Here is a 20,041-nt window from a genome sequence, read left to right as displayed (position 1 = left end):
CTTCATACCGTCAGAACTTTAGAAATTCTCAAAAATGCCAGTGGATCCTTTCCACTCAGGTCTCAAGCACATTAAGATTCCTCCCCCACTGCAGTCATACTACTCAACTGAGACAAACAGAAATCCCAGTGCTCTCCTGCAATACAACTGTCAGAGTGCCAAATGATTCAGTGGCCTCATCCACTTACATGCAATCATACCCAGGCGAAGTCCCAACATACACTCAGGCATCAATCTAGGAGCCTTGCCAATTGTACAGGGATAACAGCAGCATCAGCTGGCTATTCTTTTCAACACTGGCTGGTAGTTTGCCATTTCATTTACTAAGTAAGGCTGTCCAGGACTTCTAGTCTGGCATTTTCTTATTGTTTTTATTATCCAAATTGCAGTGATAGCTCCCACTGGTTCACTTCTGGGAATTCACAATGAATTTCTGAAGCGTGATCTAAAGTCCATCGATAAAGCAGCCTCCTTTTTCTTATATTCAGCAGGGTACAAACCAGACTTCAGAGATTAAAAATCTATGCATTTCACTTTGCTTTTTCAGAAAATGAATGCTGAAAACAAAAATAAAACCATTTATGTAATGCAAATGATGAGGCTGAGTTGAAGGAAGAACTGTTCTTGTAGTGTTCCAGCTTTTCCTCTTTGCATACTGTGTGCATATGAAAGCAAAAGGTAAGAGAAGGGCCCTTAACTGAGCTCAGAATTGAAATCACTGTCAAAGTTACACGGAGTGATGAACTGGAAGACATGGATGAAAGGCTGGATAGTTGCTGTATTCTATGCAGGAATATGAAGGAAGTCACTACCCATATCCCACCTATATGGTTTCCATGTATAACGGCAGTAAAAACAATTTGTGCTCAGAAATGGTAAGCAGGCTTGCACTGCTGCTGACACATGTAAAGGACATGGGAGTGAGTTGGATGATTGTAACAATGTGTAAATGTTGTATGGTTTAACTTGAGCAGTGCATTTTTCTTGCCAGAAAGGTCTGGAAGGTAGACAATTCCTCCAAAACAGGAATTCAACATATAAATTGTGTTCTGGGACAAATGCGAGCAACAATTCCCATTCTCCCTTCCCCCAGAAGGAAACACTCTCTAGGCAGCAAATGAAATTTTGCTTTACAAAATTTCTTTTAATTTTCCATCGTGTCATTCCCCCAAATTATTAACAGTGAGCTGTTTTCTCCCAGACTTCGGATTTCATGGGAGTTTCTGTAACATCATATCTGACATACTTCATGTTCTACTGCAGAGAAGAGTAACTTAATAATACTTTTAGGAATACTGAGTCAGGTCTCCAACCCTCTGTACCTTCTTGTGGTATGTCGCCCATGCTTTCTCAAAGTACATGGGTCCTGTCAAGAAACAGCCTCAAGGAGACCCAGTTTGGAGGACTTTGTTTCTTTCTCAGCTTTTTACACATCAGTGTCACAGCAGTGCAAGTTGAAGTCTAACCTGAAAGGAATAATTCTGCAACTCAGCAGGTAAAGGTAAACCCTGTGATTACAGGGAATGCTATGTAATTCTTCAGACTTTCAAGACAGCTGAAGCTGCAAGGAGCACAGCTGCAGCAACGTTAGGTCCTCGATGATAAGACCAAGGTGACTTCGCTTCTGTGTGATCAAAACCACACAAATATTTCTACCTCAAGATTTTTTTGATCAAAATATATTAAAGAATTAAATAACCTGTCAATTGAATTGGATAAGGAAAAACAGTTCATTGACCCTTATCTGTGAAGAAACTGGGTCAGTGTACCTGCAGAAGAGTGGGTAATAAAAACGGAAACTTTAGTTTTCATGCTGGAAAAATTCTAAGTCAGTTTTACATGAAAATTGGAGATTACAAGGATATCTAGGCAAATGCAAAGCTACCTATTTATTCTCTGAAGTACTTATTGTGAGGAGTTGCAGGGAGCTTATGATGGAATAAGAAAACACAGTTCACAACATATTAAAATTTATAGTTCAGCATATGGAGAAAAATAGGAACTATCAAACATCATTTCATTGGATATTACAGATACTGCCCAAAATATACAGCCTGCTTTTAGAAGTAACACCAATTGCAAACATAGGGAATGGCACTATGGTTTTCACAGAAATATTTTATGTCTAGATCCATACAGTCTGCAGGGAGAAGGAATGATATAAAATAGTTTCACAGACTAAGAGACTACCCAATTCATTGTGGTGAAGGTAAATGCAGGAATGCAGGTCATCTCACAGAGATAAATATCTCAACTGGGGTTCTTTTTTTTTTTTCCTTTTTTTTTTTTTTTTTTTTAAGACAAAATCAAATGTGATTTTCACTAAATTGGATTGTTGCAATAATCCATCCAGTTCCTTTAGGATAGTGAAATATCATGTTTTTACTTTACTGATGAAAAACACAGTTAAAGTATTTTCCTCTAGCAACCTTCTGTTGTCCTGCCCTCTCTCCTTAAAATCAACTATTTTTAACTTTTAAATCTGGAGAGTGGCATCACATAACAAATCCATCAATTTTTACATCTGAGGTCTCATCATCCGAGCATCACCTCATATGAATCTCAGTGATTGTGCCTGCAGGACTAACACTGCTTTCTAAAAAGATTACATGGACCAAAAGAAACCACTTTATTTTGCCCTCTGGCTTTCAATGTGAAACAAGTGTCATGGTAAAATGCTGACAAGATCCTCTCATGTTTTCTAGCTTTGAAAAACTGCAGCACAATGCTAATGTTGGAAGCACACAAACAAAATATAGAAATTTTTTATTTATTTATTATTATAAGCTACACTACAATAGTTACTAAAATTTGAGCAGACTACCTAATTGTACCCTCCTGCATGGAAATAAGGAAAGGAGAAAAGAAATCTTATGAACATTTCATTATATTTACATATGATGACATAAGATTCCAATTATGCAGTACATTAAATTTGGAAATCCTCATGCAGCATGAGACTTGCATCCAGGAGGTGTGTTGAAAGTTTGGATGATTTTCATGCTTTATATAGGTCCTACACACACTGAAATTTCACCAGCTGTTGTGAAGTGTTTTCCTACTTTACTCTTGCACCACTGCATTAGAGCACCATCCAAGGGAACAGGGCAAACTGCTTCTCAAATGAGCTTGCAGCAGTACATGATCATTCAGTGGATGTTCTGTTTTAAATCAAGCTTTTGCCATCTGTTCCTCTGCTGATTACAAATGCTACAGATATCCACAACTACACTGCAAGGAAAAAAGGCTATTAAAGCACATGTATTCTTTCTACAATGCATCTTTGCTGTTTATCAAATCAAAACCAATACCACCCACCACACAATGCACAAGTCCCACTGTAGGAAGACCACATCAAGGCAGATGTTTACAGCTTCTTACCTGGCAATAAGCCAGCCATGATTTCTCGGAGTCCAAAATGTATTATGTATACTCAGCAAGAGAATCTTCACAACTGTGCCCAGAATCACACACGCTTCTTAAGTGGGGGTTACCAGAAGCTTTGCTCACAAGAACACTTGCTAACCAGGCCCTGGACCATGCAGGATGCTCATTAGCAGCTAACTAGCTTTCAGCTGTATACCCTCTAAATCCCTTCCTGCTCTCCTCTCCCTCCAACCTTACCACCATCATCAACCTGTATTTTTTGAATCCTTTGTTATGAAGCAGCACATGCTTTTCCTTATCTACCTTCGTCTCATTCTGTCTATGTTTGTAACTCCATTACCTACACACACACACAGACAAATGTCTTCTTCATTTCCTCTTTTTGCCACGCATTTTCCATGAGGGAAAGATCTCCGAGCTTTTTTTTTTCTTTTTCTTTTTTTTTTAAAAAAAAAAAAATACTGTTCCAACTATGATTTCTCACCTAATGGAGCACGTCTCCAACTCAGCCATGACTACTCAGGAAGCTTCAGCTTTAAAGCCAGCCATGCCCTAAGGCTTAGTTTCTCATTTTAAATATACACATATCTCCTTATTGAGTTTGAATTTTAGGGACAATCTTATGTTATTCCAGATGGAACATGTCAACCCCACCATTCTCAATATACCAGTAAGGGTTTTGCAATGATGGAGGTAGGTTTCAAAATAATTTCCTTCTTGCAGCTTCTTTCATTGCTAATGACTACAGCCATGCTGAGCACACAACATATTTTTCTCTGTTTTACTTTACCATGCTGTAATAGAATACTTCTCATCTTTGATTACACAGGGTCATATTCATCCATTAAACCTTGAATGGAGTATCTCTACAAAAAAAAACTAAGGTTCTTTGTTTACAAATACAAAAAGTTCTGATAGCAGAGTATGGCCCCCATGAAGCTGTATTTTTGTTGTCGTTTTTTTCTTCTTCCTTCATACAAAGATGGCATTCTTGGTGATGGCAGATGTTGCTTCGGAAATGGAAGTTTCAATATATTTTAAAATAGTTTTAGAATTTTTTATGTTATGTTTTTATAAATGCTTCAGAATTGTCCATTTATACCCAATAAAGTTTCTTGCACTTATATTCACTCTTTTACAAGGTATGGTACATGGATAGGAAACACTTTGTTATCACTAACAGCAGTGTCTCTGGGGAAAAAATATTACCTTTCATCTTAGGTTATAAGGAATTCATTACAAGCCACAAAATCTTCACTCTGCCAACCATTTTAACATTTATTAAGATATGACACATGCATAATACACAAAGCACGTCTTCATGAGAGGAACCAAGGGCTTTATAGAAAGAAGAGGAAACGAGATATAAAAATAAACATTTGTGTCACATAAGGATTATCATTTCAGTACATCTCACCTCATATTTTGATAAAAATAAGACATTATATATCTTGCTACAACTGACAACTTTGTTATATAAGCATCTTTGTAAGTGATCAAATTAATGTCTGTGGCTATTGATGTGAATTACTATATACGTGTTTATAAACAAATATATCTGGTGTACCAGTTTTCTTCATCTGACAAAACTTCATATATATATGCATAACTGACAGTTGTGTGGTATTTTTCCAGTTCATATTTATTGAAATTAAATGTGACAGAATTCTTTTTTTGGATGCTGTTGACCTCAGTGAGCCATAATGTGGAGATTCACGGTTGTGTTTAAGGAATATGCCAGGTAATTCTATATTTAAATCACTAATTATCCCATGCCTATGATATTCTTCCTGAAGGTAACACTCTGGTGTTCTTTCATGGAAAATTTTTTTTTTCTTTTAGCAAAACTTTTAGCAAGTTTTAAAAAGATTAGTAGACTTTAAACTTACTAAGAGTCATGAGTTTCACCAGATTAACATTAAGATAAAACAAGATACAGGAAATTTGCTGTACATTATATCTCTGCTTTAACAGAAACTATCTAATCCCCCTTAAATATGATATCAAAATAGAGGTGTATCTACCTATTATTTAAAAAACAAAAACAAACAAAACCCCTCTATCTAGCATGAAAAAGACTGGTTAGCCCAGCTTCACTTAGGGAAGAAAAAAAAAAGACAATTCAATTTATCCCTGATATATGTTGAGTGAGGTTTATGTTATCAAACAAAAAATTAATTTAACCCACTAAGTACTGCTGTCAGATACTGGCACATATACTCAAAGGAAAAATACAGACCTGTTAACCTTCATCTTTCTCTATTCGAACACAGTACACAACCCAGTAGAAGTGCACTGTCCTGGGACTTGCACAACATAAATTTTGCTGTTAGATTTAGTATCAGGTTGACTGATAACTCTGCAGCTAGCTTTGTCCTCTGCTCCCACATCCGCCTAACCCAAATGTACATCTCTGTATGCCTAACCACACCGGAAAATTGGTTTGAGATGTGGTAAAGGGCACCACAAAAAGCGTAGGAGCTGCTGAAGATGGAGTGAGGCCCCAGGGCAGGTTCAGGACTGGACAGCTCTGCACCGTGCCAGGCCCCAGCCCCTGCACAGGCGCTGGGCTCTGCCAGAACCCACTCTGCCAGGTGCAACGGTCTTGGATGAAGTGGCCATATCTCAGAGCAGTTCCTTTAACGTATCATTACAGTGCATGCAAATGTACAGCAAAGTTTTCAGGTAAAGGGATTACTGATATGCATCCTCTGCAATAAGATGGAGAGGGAACAAATCGGAATCTATGTAGTGCAGGTTGGTGGAAGTATTTTAATTCCATTTTTTGGGAATGATAGCATAAGAAGAATATGTGAAACTGGTCATCCCACCTTCAGGGAGTGAAAATTTAAGTGGAAGTGGAATCACTGCCACTGCATTTTTGAAGTCTCTAAAATTGATTTTTATTAATATATACCACTTACATTCAAGTTCTACAAGGACCTAAATATCCTTAGTAGACACAGAAACACTACTCCAAAAAATGTTTTCCACTCTTTCCCTCAAACAAGCAGCTCAGTGTGTCTCAGCTGCAGACTCATTTCTTAACCCTGCTATGATCATTTTCAGCATCCATTGGGAAGAATTTAAAGCCTGTCCTTCCTACTTCTTTGATCTTCTATTCAGGTTCAACCATTAGAACTAGAAGAGAAAGACATAGAGGACAGTATACAAGTAGCAGGAGACAATACTGAGATAAATTTCTGAATAGAAAAGGGAACTCAAGGAAAGAAAGCTGAAGTCAGCTCTCCAACCTAAAAAGCACATAAACACTATCCACGAGGTATGCTGTGAAATTTCAGATTAAATTGTATACACATACAGCTGAATTTCCTGATTAGACAGTTTCAAAATAACTTGCATAGATAGACAAATATTACTACCTCCATCAATTCCAATGTTGGCCAGAATTGAACTGTATGCCATGATATATTGAAACCTTTCTTGAAAACCAGTCTGAGATAGTTACTTTAACTGCAATTTTTAATCAGGTATTTTTCTATCTGCCCAGGAGAAAGCAATCAGTGAAGTGGATTTATGACACTAAGTTCATTAAGAGGACAGCCAAGATCACAGAATTAATTGAAGCCCCCTTGTATCCATTTAATGAGAATGATTTTCTGTTACTCTGAATTACAAACCAAGCTATAGAAGTGACAGATAAAGACCAATCTACTTCCTGCCAAAACCTCTATTCAGTAGCTTAGCAATTACTTATCTGTAAACTGAATTTTGAATCATAACTTAGCCTTGAAACTCGTTAGGCATTAGATGTTCAGTCCAAATATGTAATTCAATTTTAGTTGGCAACCTGTGACAGCAAATCCACCAATGATAACTGCTGGCGTTAAGCTACCTGATGACAGACTATTTAAAGCTTGGTAACATAGCAGCAATAAGGCCCCACACAGAGCTGCAACAAAGTGTTGGAAGTACAGAAATTCACACTGAAGACAGTGGCGTTACTTTAACTTGGCTGTGTCAACTCCACTTCCTTGTTTTGGTTGGAATCTACCAAATGTGTTTTCTGCAGACTGAACATGTTCGATTTTCAGATAGTTTGATTCTTCCAGGAAGCTGCTACTACTTACGCTGGCCAAAATCCTGATCTTTCAGCCTTTTCCAACTACATAGTGTCCTCCAAAAGACAAAAATAACCATTTAAACTAACTAGCCTTTCATGTACAGTCTTTCTTTGTCTAAGAGAACAGGAAAATGAGGAATACGACAAACTCAGGCCTCACTGAAGTCCTTGAGAACTTGGTCATCAGCATCAACAGAACTTCACTAAAGATCTTTCGGATGAATTTCTCTATTTTGATTATACAGGGAAAGAAATAATTAAACAGTCTTTGAATAAACAAATGTTATCAAAAAGAAAAAAAGAGTTTTCATACCCCAAATGTAGTATTTCACCTACATATCCCTCATGAAGTCCTGCCTCTTGTAAAATTAGCTCACTAGCACCACCCCATATTAAGGTAGTCTTGTATTTTACCCACAAAACCCACACACGCTATTAAAAAGGGACTGGATTAAATTACATATGTCTAGTCTCTTGGTTAACACTATAAGTACAGAAGACAGATAAAAGTACTAACTCACAAGTTGTGGGAAGTATTATCCCATGGCTATGTAACGGGTTTTGATTTGCTGAAATTTTGCGCATATGAGGCACTAGCATTGTGATTCCTCCAAATTGGCTTTTCCAAATTTTTAAAATTCAATTTTAACTTCACATGTAACAAGAAGCAAAAGATTTATCTTACAAAAAACGAACAAACAAAAAAACACCTTTCTTTCTGTACACAGGTGCAGCATGCTCTTCACATCATTATATTTCCTATAGCTCCCACTCCAACTCTTAAAACATAGAATCTGCATCCAGAAATATAACAGAAGACTGTTCCCAGAAATCTGACAAAACTACAGTTTAAAAAATTGTAATAAAGACAGACCCTATGGAAAAGAAAACCTGTAAAATTTAAGGGTTCGGGAGGCGGGGAAGAGAAAGTAGTAGAATCCAAGAATGGTTACTCTAAAGAACTGTAAAACACATTAGTGAAAACTTCAGATCTACAGAATTCCTTATTGGGGATATGATTAGTGACTGCAGTCTATAGAAGATTTCTGCGAGGTTACTGTTCAACTTAGGACTTGAAACATATAATACAGAAACTAACAGGATAGTTTTCTACTGACCTGTTTAGCTTTAGAGTCTTAGGTAAGTCTAAGTCCTAGGCAAGCTGGATACTTGTCAGTTAAACATAAAAAGCGTGCTCTCTATACCTTCCAAGTTAATTATTCTGACATAAATGCCATTATTTTTCCCCTTGTCTACTGCTGAAGGAAAGTGTCAAGTTTGAAAATGGCATTTTTAGTAATCACGTCTCTTCTGCTTTTAAGAAGCTGATTGTGAATTACATTTGGACAAATTTGGTCTCATGTTCTGCTACTCTTTTAAACTTCACACAGCTTTGGCAGGTACATCTCAGCTGTACTTTGCAATCACATTTGTATTCCAGCCATGTTAGCTCAAAAATGCCAGGGGATCTGGGGATACTTGCATTATTGGGGTATCTGAGATCAAGATCCACCAGACCAAAAAAATGTGGACACGAAGCAAGACAGCCATCTGCATGGGGATTTAATCTTATTGAACAGATACATGAAATAAAAATCTAGGGCCTCTTAAAAAAATCACAGAATCTAGGTTCTTTTATGTTTTATGTTAACTGCACCATAATCTTTTTTGTTAACATACAAGCTCAATTTTAAAACTGAACTTTTAAAAGATAACTTTTAAAAACCTAACTATGAGTAGATTAATACTCTTTGTCCTAAAGTCAGGAATAAAATTATTTTTGTTGGCTATATTCTGCTCCTTTCTTTATGTCAACTTCATGTAACCCTCTCTCAATAAACTTTCTGTAGCAAATCTACTCTTTTAAAATTAGCTTTGTGCAAGTAAAGTCAATTACTATGCTCTCAATATTCCTAGTTAAATATGCTTTGTACAATTTTCTTTCTTCAATAGAACCAGAAATCTTTCATCTTATGCATTTCAACAATATATTTGTTCTCTTTAGAGTAGCATTACTTCTGTTACTTAGAATAACTCTGCAAAATCAATAAATGTACACAGGTTTTCTCTCTCATCTATTTCAAGCTAAGCTGCCAGGACCCAGAATAAATTCATTTTAGCTCTCAGTTCCATGACCTTCTACTTTGTACTTTTAAATTTCATTTCATTTCAATTACTTGAGTTCTCAAGGTCTTCCAGTTCTGCCCGCTTGGTATTCCAACCCTTCTCCATATTGGTCATGTTTTCCAACTCTCTGCTACCAAATTTCATTACCACACTCTTAATTTCGGGCTAAACAAACCAGAGAAGAAAAGTGCAACAAGAGGAAAAGCAGGTGCAGAAGCATGAAGAGGTCAGCACAACGTCCATCAGTGGCAATGCTGGAACAGTACAGCTCCCTCAGCCTATATTTGCTTTACCACCTAATGCAGCATTTCTGCTTGGGGTAAGGGTGAACTCAATAGGCTCAGAGAGCTGATGTACATGAATAACTGACAAAACTGTCTCTTCAGTGAATCATATTAGGGGCTGGTGGTCTGTGCCAACCTGGGAAACATAGTATATAATCTAATCTACTTATATATAAATGTTAATGCTTCTCATAGTTACATTCAACAACTTATTTACTACAAGTTTGTGAAATTTTATATGCACAGATTTCATGTCTCATTTCCTGGGCATGCATAGTCTCAAAGCATATCACGGATTGGTCTACTAACATGATAACCTGAAGTGAATTGAAACTCTGCAAGTAATAAAGTTTAGAGAAACAGTTTAGTTAATGAAGAACATAGCCTGGCAATCTGCCATGCATAAACATGCACCAAAACCAGGTCATGCTGAGATTCTTAGCTTGCAACTTTATAGAAAGTCCTTATATGGTTTATATTTGATCCTTTAAGTTCATTTATTTTTTCCTCTTCTTGCAGTTTAATCCATAGCTAGTTGAACTTATTGCTTTTTTTTTTAATGTAAGCATTAATAATGTAATAGACATAAGTCCAAATAGAAGTAATAGTATTAGTGTGTTCATATAATTTGGTTAAGACAGGCCTTACTCTAAGAGGACTCATTCTGTGCCTTCTGTGCCAAGCCTCTATGAATTGAATGAGATGCTGCAGTGTGACCTGTTAGAGTAATGTGTATGGCTATTCACAAAATAAATGCTTTCTAAGACTCATAAGAATTCACTTCACATTCAGGTACTGAATTTGCACTCAAGCTCCTCTTAAGCCAAAGAATCTCTCTCAACAGATTTGATCGAAAGATCGAGGTCTTAACATTTGTTTTCATAATATCAAAAGGTCTAATTTACCTCTCATATTCCTAAAGTCTTCTTTTCCAAGCCTCAAGTGTGTACAAAGAAAATATCTGCAGTTCCTTCCTACAGACTGCAGCTTGCTTACTGTTTTCTTTTTCTAGTAAGAATATTGACTGAGTTTTTATTTTTCAGATACTTAAGTAACTGACTAGGTCTAGTTTAGTACTTATGTAAGCATTCAAACCACATTAAGTGTATGAATTAGGTGAATAAAATTCCATATAACCACAAATGCTGAGTGCTGTTCTTTCTTTCGTACAGTTCAACACAAAGTCATGAGGGAGAGAAACACTCTTATCCCCAGCTATAGAATGGCACTTAAGACGGAGAGAAGATTTTGTCACCGGCCACATAAGAAGCCCATGACAGACTAGGAAAAAGGGGCAGAAGACAGACAGGAACATCATGTTCAGATCATATTTAAAGCATATCAATACATGAGACATTACACCATTATTGATACTGGACGAATAGACCATATGCAAGATTTTCAAGAGCATGTGCTTCACAACACATCAGTCAGACTGGTCTTACTACTCATTAGCAGGCTTTGCTTGGTCTTAAAAATGAAGCCCTTAAATATTGCACAAATTGTGCTCAAACCACATCAGAAGATTGCATTGTAAAGTCTTGTTTTTACCAGATCTTGAGGCCTTTTGAAAATGTTGACAGGGCATCATTTCACATTATGAAATTCAGTCAAACTTAAAAATTTAGCCTGATTATGTGTTTATAATGTTGAGTTCAAATGAGGTATACTTCTGTGCTGTCTTTTCACTGAAGAGTAATGATTGCTGGACTATTAGGGGCAACTACCACGCTGTCTTTACCCAAAAGAAATATGGGTCATACTTGAGAAAACAATCAATACTTGTCTTCTCAAATCAGGCCATATTGGACCATAGCTCAATAAGCTTGACCAACCAATTGATTTTGAAAAGAATAAGTGAAAAAGATGAGGGAATCTCAATTTAAAATTTTATATTCAGTTATATCCCATATGTAAAGAAATGAGGTGGTAGTGCAGCACTGTGCATACATATATGCCTGTAAATCTGTCATATGTTTGTGTTGCATGCACATACATGCAACAAATAGTTTAAAGTGACCACAGCCACAACAATTAAATCTCAGCTCCATATGTGCAGTGTTTCTTCTACTGTGCATATGGACACAATTATGTAAATATTTGTGCAACCTTATTTATATCACATGACATAAAATTCTGAAAGCTACTAAAGGTAATTATGATTTTTACTGCAAAATTACTTCTGCTGATTTGTAGGGTATGGCCTAGGCCCTTTGCTCTGTAGCAGCTGTAGTGTCATATCCAATAAGGTATTAACTGAAACACCACTTCTATACTCCAGCCTCTTGCACAGAGCCCACACTGAGAATTTCATCCAGTAATGATGTATAGTTACAGTTTGGGAATGAAGGGAAGATGGGAAAATAGTTTCCTTGCAAATTCAGCAATTATAAATGAAATGCTAATCTACTCCACACATAGCAGCTAATACTGCTGTGCGTCATCTCACTAAGCAGTTTTACAAAAATATTTTAACAATTCATCCCCAGACGACACAGCTACAAAGCAAGACATCTCCACACACAAGAAATGTGCTGTTGTTCCTACACTATACTGGCAGAAACTGTACTTATGCATGTCTTCATGTGTGTGAACGGAACCTCTCACAGGAGATTACGATGCACTGAAATCACTTTGGTTGAAAATACATTATTAAGAGTTTATCTGCTTATACAAACTTTTAATATTTTTTTCTTTGAAAAAGCTTGGGAGAAGATTAGCAGTCTCTATTAATTTGCCACATAAAATATTTCATGGACAAATCACACACAGTTGTAACATGCTGGTTTAATGTAATGGATGTAATTAAATAGAACAATTAAAATAGCTGAGAAGAAAAATATCTAAACTTTGCACAAACTTTATACTATTTATTTCTGCTTGACAGAGGACTTGTTAAGATTTTTTTTCCATAAAATGGTTCTTCCTATGGAAGAGAGTTTTGAGGCTATAAAGATTTTGTTAGCATTTTCAGAAATTCTAAAAAAGCATTTTCAATCGTGAAACCTTAGAACATGAAAGAGATAATATTAATGAATATCTTCCCCAGGAAGAGGAATCATGCCTCTGAAAATTGCACTTGTGAGATAGAAAGGGGGATGAGAAGTTGCAAAGACTTTAAAAAAATGCATAAAATGAAATAAAAACTTTAAGCTCAAGGAGTACAATTTAATACAAAGTCTCTATTTGGAAGGAGGCTGTTGAAAGATGTAGAGAGTCATCTGCTAGAATTCTGTCCCTAATTAAAAACATTTTGGTTGAATTTGCCAGTTGTTCATTCAATTTACCATTTTCAGATTTTATAAAGCACCTGAGCTACTTAAATGAGAATAAATTAATAAATAAAACACACACAACAAACTTACAGAACAGTACCAGCAGAACTGCTAGCCAACTACGTACTCGTCCCTTTCCTATAGTCACAATGCAGCCAGAGTGCACAAATCCCATGCAATCAGGAATACTTAACCTCAGTGTGCTCCTGATCATCATTAACAGCAATGTTTCCCTTATCCAGCCTTAGAAACATTGAAGCAGGCCTTTCTGTGTACACTCCAAGAAAGATTTTTCAACATACAGACAACAGAAGCAAAAGGAGCTCCAGAAACGTTACATTTACCGTAAACGTTGTGTTTGCCTTTCACTAGTCATTGACTTGCCATGCCCAACTGTATTCAATCTAGGGAAATTCAAAGCTTAATCTTAGGAAAGTGATTTGTTTTGTACAGATACATCAGACACATGTCATAACACATCTTGAAGTTACCCCTATTTTCTAGGCTGGAAAAAAAAAAGTCAAAGCGTCGCTTCCTCCAAACCTATACCACTGTCAAAATATCCATGAGCAGAATTGACAATAAAATGTTTTCCACCAAATCTGTAGGCAAAAAAATGCTTCAGTGTTTACCACCTGGTGGCTCAAACTGGTAAATATACCCTTCTTAAACATGCAATATCATCATTTACATTTAACTAGCCTCTTCAGCAGCAGGCACAGAAACTTCTCTCAAAGTTCCTCCCCAAAGAAACGCCGAAGACCATTGCGCTTTCAGCAAGACTGATATCGAGCCAAAACTGTCCTAATCAATGGGGTAATCGAAAATGCCAGGACTGTCTGTCCAGCTTCCAAACCACTCTGAACATCCTTAACACACGCAGCAACCGCGAGCCCGAGCCGCATCTCTCTTCCACCCACATCTTCTAAAATCCAGCAGCCACCCACTGAAAAGATGCTGGAGTCAAACCAAACAAACACGAAGCATACAGCAAACGGAGAAGTACTTACATCCCTGAATTTGTTCCAGTACTTGTCTTTATCATACTGCGAAACGGTGCTCAGCCATTTGTCGTTGTCCAGGAAATTGCCACGGCTGCTGCTACTCGTGATGACCTCGGGATGCCGGCTCTCCACTTGCAGGAAGCACCAGGCAGCGAGGACCAGCACACCCGACATCTGCAAGGAGAGGATTCCTCGAGCGGGGAAGTTTGAGGGCACCCAAGTTCGGCCTTTTCTCCCCTCACGCCCCTCGTCAACTTCTGCCTGCGGAGCCACCAGCTCCGCTGAGACCCACCCTGCCCGCCCAGCCGTGCGGGGCGGTGAGCGACGGCAATAAAAACAAAACAGCTCACCCGCGGCCGGGCAGAGACACCAGCCAGGGGAAAATAAAGCTTTATGACACCCCAGCAAAGCCTCCCGCGGGAGCAGCCAGCGCTGGCTCCGCGAAGTTTGGGTGCCAGGGCTGAGACGAAGCCCCTACCTCCGGGCAGTGCCGCCAGCCGCGGCTCCGAGCAGGGCGGGCGCCGCTGCCTCCTCTCCTTTGCGCGGCTGCAGCTGCTCGGACAGCGGGTCGGAGAGAGCCGGCGAGCCCCCGCTAGGCTCCGTCAGCAGCTCCGGGCGTGTGCTGCTGTGTGTATGCGTGTGTATGTGCGTGTGTGTGAGAGCGAGCGGTTGCGGGCTCTGCGTGAGCCAGGAGCCGAGGTCTGGCGACATCTTCTGGCGGCGGGATGCTGCTGAGGTAACGGGCAGGGCGAGGCGCCTCCCGTCACTGACCGTCACCGTCTCACTCCCTGTATCGACCTCTTGGTCCAGGATCACTCCCCAGACCTCTTCACGGATGGGGAAGGGATACAAAATCCCCTCCTGGCTCCCTCCCGGCAAAGCAAATGTGTCAGCAAGGAAGCAGGGTTGCTCCCTCTGCAGAGAGTGGGGAGCAGGCCCCATGAGTGAGCTGCAGAGGCATTACATGGGGCCTGGAAATTCTGCTGATCTGCTTCAGGTCGTGAGGAGGCAACTGGGGAGGCATCCATGGGGATGTTGGGGGTAGCACCATCACAGAGACTGATAGTGAAGTCTCACTGCTGATGCACCCCGATGTGTTCCAGAGCCATAAAGCCGCCCTTTATAAACAAACAAAAGCCCTGCAAACACCAGCTGTAATAAGCCCTGGGTAGTACGTGACTATTTAGAGTCAATGGTTTCATAATATCTGGAAGTAATGACATTTCAAAAGCATAAAAGTCATCCCAGATTTCATAATTTGTTTTGGCAAAGAACTCCCCCTCCCTGTGTCAGCTCGCCCCACACTGTGAAGACGTTTTTGCCCCCATACAACGGGTACTGAAGGTAGATCTTGCACTGCCCAAGCCATCAGTCATTGCCGTAATCCATCCCCAAAACCTGTGAGGAAGGCACTCTTCCTACTCTTAATTTGAACATTTCAAGGGGTAGGAAAGAGGGAAGTTATTTAAGCTGTCTTGTAAATATCATCTTTTCTCTCCCAGGAAGCTGAAAACAGGGTTAATTCCACTTTTTCAAACAGCTGGATTAGAGGTTTCTTTAGGAACACAAGAGAGGGTCAAGGTTATTAATATTTTGCTGTTGCATCTGTGCACTGAACTCAGTATACAGTTCTGTTCCTAGATCTGATTTTAAATACAGTTCCTAAATACCACATAACCCCAACAACAGCCACTGGGACTGAAAAAAAAAAAAACAATGAGGGTTTATTAATTTTAACAGTAGAGAACAAGCATATACCCACATAAGCACCCCATCTTGCATTCTCCCTTTGACGCACATAGAATCTAATGAAAGCTATATGCCTGCAGGAGGGCAAAATATAACCCAGTAAAAATAACAAATAGAAGAAATACAAAGCAAAGCCCTGCAGACTTGGATGTAAATCCATATCTAAGCACCTTGCTCCACCTTCCTTTCTACACTGGACTATACCATTCTTCTCAAGGTTGTCCAGGGTTCCACTCCAATATTGTTCGGTTAGTTTCAGTGACAGATAAGGTTTATATAACTTCCTCCTGGAAGGGTGAACTTAAGCTTTCTCCTTTCTTAATTAAATTAACAGAGTACCGTAAAGTTTTTTTTTGTTTGCTTGTTTTTTGTTTTTTTTTTTTTTGTTTTCCTCCTGTATGGTCTTTACTGTAAGGCTTTTAACAACAGAGAATTTGGCTTCTCTGCACAGACATTAAAGCTCTTGCACCATCTTAAATCTTATGGTTAAGAAATTTCCCCAGTGAGCTTTACAGCAATCTATTGCCATTCAGCCATATACCGTTCCATTTGACTCATGGAGTTAAGACATTGCTGCATTTGAGCTCTGCCAAACCAAACCACCCTATCTGATAAATACTTGAGGATTTTTATGTGCAAGGGACTATATCCATGCTTACCAGTTTTATGTAGATACACTCTTGATCCCACTGGACATCAGATCAATTTAATCCTCCATTGACCCTGGCTAGTAGACAGCAGCAGAACACTGTTTCCCACCAAATTTGTACAAGTTCTACCTTTTATATATTTATATCAGCAGTTAGTTCACTCCTGCAAATCACACTTGTTAGCACAGCAGGCCAAATCGAGTACACAGTTCAGTACAGTTGACTTCACTTAGTATGAAGCAGGTTAATATGCTTGCCAGTCAAAAACCTGAATGATAAATTACAGAAGCATTGTGTGTAAACTGAGTAATCACATTCTTACTTGTAATAGTTGTCAGAAATGTGTCTTCATTTATTTAATTACTTCATAATCCCATATTCAAAACATGGCTAATCTTTCTTGATCCAGCAAAACACAGGCTTCCTCTTTAACCCTGATAGCAATCTCTATCATTCAGCAGCTGCAGCATTTCACCTCCAAGCTGTTTATCATCCATGACTAGAATTGAAACACCCCTGTCAGCTGTTTTTTATCATTGGACAGTGCTACAATTACCTCTAATTCTGATCCAAGAATATAATAGTAGAAATCTCTCTACAGTGGATACCAACTATTTGGTATTTTGGATGTAAAAAGCTCCTTTCTTCCCAGTTAGAACTACTGAAAAGTTAATAAACATTTTTACCATGCTTGCAGCTGTAAGAAGTGGCACAATATTGATTTTTGATATTATTTGCTGATTCACCCAAGCTGTGTAAAACATTTGATTAGAAGTTGCAATTACAACCATGGCCAGCCAGATTCCCCATGCCGCAGCCTGTTCAGGTTCTGTTCTGGAAGCAGAATCTTGTGGTGCAGAAAGCATTTCTCACACAGAGGAATCAAGGGCCAGATCTCATTTTGAGTTAGTTCCCCATGCAGAGGAATGATATAGTCATCTTAATAGGGCACTTCGGGACTTACAGTTAATAGAGAAAGCCTTCAGCACCAGTCTTGCGGACGACATAAACAAAACATGTTAACTTCCCCCTAGACCAAAGAGGATACCTGGAGAACCTAGACAGCCACTCCTTTCTACCCTAAAGCTACACTGAACTTGTCCCACATCAACCAGTAGCAACCAGTTGCATAGCCAGTAGGGTAAAGCCAACAAGAATATATAAATGTTGTAATGTAAAGGATTCTACTTCCCCCAGTTATACTTGCATGGCAGCAAAACTCACTTTTTCACCTACTTTATTGCTTTCATAGTTCTTAAGGCAGTGGCTGCAGCCTTTGTTGTGGAGCCTTGAAAATCTTCTGTGGACGTTTATTAATGGTTTTTCCCCTCCTCTTGTGAGGCACAATTCCACTGACTTCATTTTTTAAAAACATTTACTCAAGAAAGAAAATCTTTACAGTAACAAATGGTTAAATGGCATTTCTGTACTCTACTCTGTACCAGAGTCCTTTATTACTGGATTAGGAAAATTCTGCTCTTGTAATTTAACTGGATTTAAAAATATATCACTAAAAACATACATTCAGTGGCACAGACCTTCATTTAACATCTCTTTGTATCTTCCATATACAGCTGTATCTTTTTAATAGACAGGGATTTTATTTCCTCCTCTGACTCTCAGGACTGCAGATTCAGCTTTGTTAGCTCTGCTGGGCAATTGTGCAGAAAAACTATTTTAACCTGTGTGGTAAGTGATTGTTGGCTTATACAAAGTTACTGAGACATTTGTCCATTTTACAATAGACTGCAATTCCTCTTCTCTAAAAATACTGCAAATGCAAGTTCTGGTTTGACCTCTATTTGTCTCTGCTCCCAGCTTCTTCTGTATATAAATCAGCCATGTTTTATTGCAACGGAGTCTGAATTTTTGCAGAAACTTAATAAATGCATGCAACAAGAATGCTGCATGTATATCATGTGGCAAAAAATGGTTTTCTAGCAGACAAAGTGGCACCACCTACTTTGGAGATGTTGCAGTTTGTGCAATTCCCCATGTTCTTGTCCTTCTGAACCCCAACACTGGGGAGTTCAGTGTAAGAGAAAACATCCATTGACTGGAAAGATCTTACAACATGTTCTGTAATCTATTTGCTAGGCTGTATTAGTTGTAATATCCCAAAATAAAGTGAGTTGAAATACTAGCAAGTCCTGCGAAAAAATAAAAGGTGATCATAACTTGTGGTGGACATGTAGGAGAAACAGAATGACTCAGGCAAAAGAACAACACAAATAATGAATAAATAAAATCACTTATCAGCTCTGGAAGTTGGAGGTGAATTTCAGGACTGAGTTTTTCTCACCTTGCAAAGCTATCTTGCCTACAGGTGTCTAGAAGAGAAAAATACTTTTAAAATTGAAAAGACTTGCATTCACAAAAAATGTACAACCAAAGACAAGACTACATTTAAACTGAAAGATTAGACTGAGGCAGTTATTCACAATTTTTAAGTTCCGTCTTCTCTTCTAATAATCCACGATTTACTCTGTCATCAGTAAAAAGAAACAAGTTCTTCTGAATGATGCCTCAGAGCAGAAGTCTATCTTAGCCACCATGGCTTGTTTTCTGAAGGTTATTGACTCCACAAAGGACCTACAAAAGAAAAGGCACAATAAACATTGTGATTACTGTGCTCAGGACCTGCAGACTAACATAAAAAAACCTAACAACAACAACAACAAAAAAACCTTTATCCACATATATCAGTCTATTCAAGTCATATCAGAACATTTACCAATTTAACAACTATGCATTTTTAATGATGTATGCAAAATGGGATGATAATCCCTGCATATTTGACAAATTGTTTCACTTTCTCATCTTTCTAATGGGTATGGTCATCCTGACAAAGGCCATTTTATGTTATTTCACAGAGTATCTTGTAAACTGACAACCTTATTTTATAGTTGCTTTTATTACTACTGGAACTTTTACAAGGGATTCCATCACAAAAATTGGTTAACTTAAATATTGTTGTGGAGAGGTCTCACCATTTAATGCCAGAGTTCACTCTGCCCATGCAGCTTTCATTTTCAGTCAGAAAAGGTCATTAGAATTAAATTTCTTCTCAGACCTCATACTCTGTTAGAATGTGAAGTTTTGTAGCTCTGTTCAGCCTGAAAACTATTTCCCCAAGATTTGCCACTGTCAAGCAACTAGAGAGAGTTACCTCAAACCCTCTCTATAATATATATGTACAGAAATAAATGTTTGGAGATCATGTGGAATATCACATAGGCTTGTTCAATGTTGAGCATGGTAAGATCCTCTTTTACATATCTGTGAGATGCCACGGTATCAAACAGTAAAAACCAAAACCAGTAACACAGATTTCAGAGATTAAATTTGCATGGAAGATGGAGCATCATTAATGGCTGAAATACAAAAATTAAATTTGCATTCCTATAAAAGTTAGAGAAGCCTCATGTGTGCTTTTTCTTTCCCCATGGTATACTTTTCTAATTTTTTAATTATCTCTATT

General features: G+C 38.3%; 1 protein-coding gene and 1 long non-coding RNA gene across 4 annotated transcripts in view; both read right to left on the bottom strand.

Moving 5' to 3' along the window:
- The window catches only part of SPOCK1 (SPARC (osteonectin), cwcv and kazal like domains proteoglycan 1), a 288,774-nt gene extending 273,909 nt beyond the window's left edge, over positions 1 to 14,865 (bottom strand). Inside the window, exons 1-2 of one of the 2 annotated variants that reach the window (XM_040573349.1) lie at positions 14,640 to 14,865; positions 14,168 to 14,335 (exon numbers count right to left, since the gene is read on the bottom strand). In XM_040573349.1, the coding sequence (XP_040429283.1) occupies positions 14,168 to 14,335 (168 nt within the window). In that variant the 5' untranslated portion in view covers positions 14,640 to 14,865. The remainder of the gene's footprint in view (positions 1 to 14,167; positions 14,336 to 14,639) is intronic. The other variant, XM_040573348.1, reaches the window with a different exon arrangement.
- A 2,200-nt stretch (positions 14,866 to 17,065) lies between these two features.
- The window catches only part of LOC121077805, an 88,211-nt gene continuing 85,235 nt past the window's right edge, over positions 17,066 to 20,041 (bottom strand). For both annotated transcript variants that reach the window (XR_005824320.1, XR_005824319.1), the window contains one exon: positions 17,066 to 19,152. This is a non-coding gene — a long non-coding RNA (uncharacterized LOC121077805). The remainder of the gene's footprint in view (positions 19,153 to 20,041) is intronic.

This window comes from Cygnus olor, chromosome 14, assembly GCF_009769625.2.
Source record: "Cygnus olor isolate bCygOlo1 chromosome 14, bCygOlo1.pri.v2, whole genome shotgun sequence".
Taxonomy (NCBI): Eukaryota; Metazoa; Chordata; class Aves; order Anseriformes; family Anatidae; genus Cygnus; species Cygnus olor.
The sequence above is the reverse complement of the archived record's forward strand: the minus strand, read 5'-3'. Positions and strand labels throughout refer to the sequence as shown.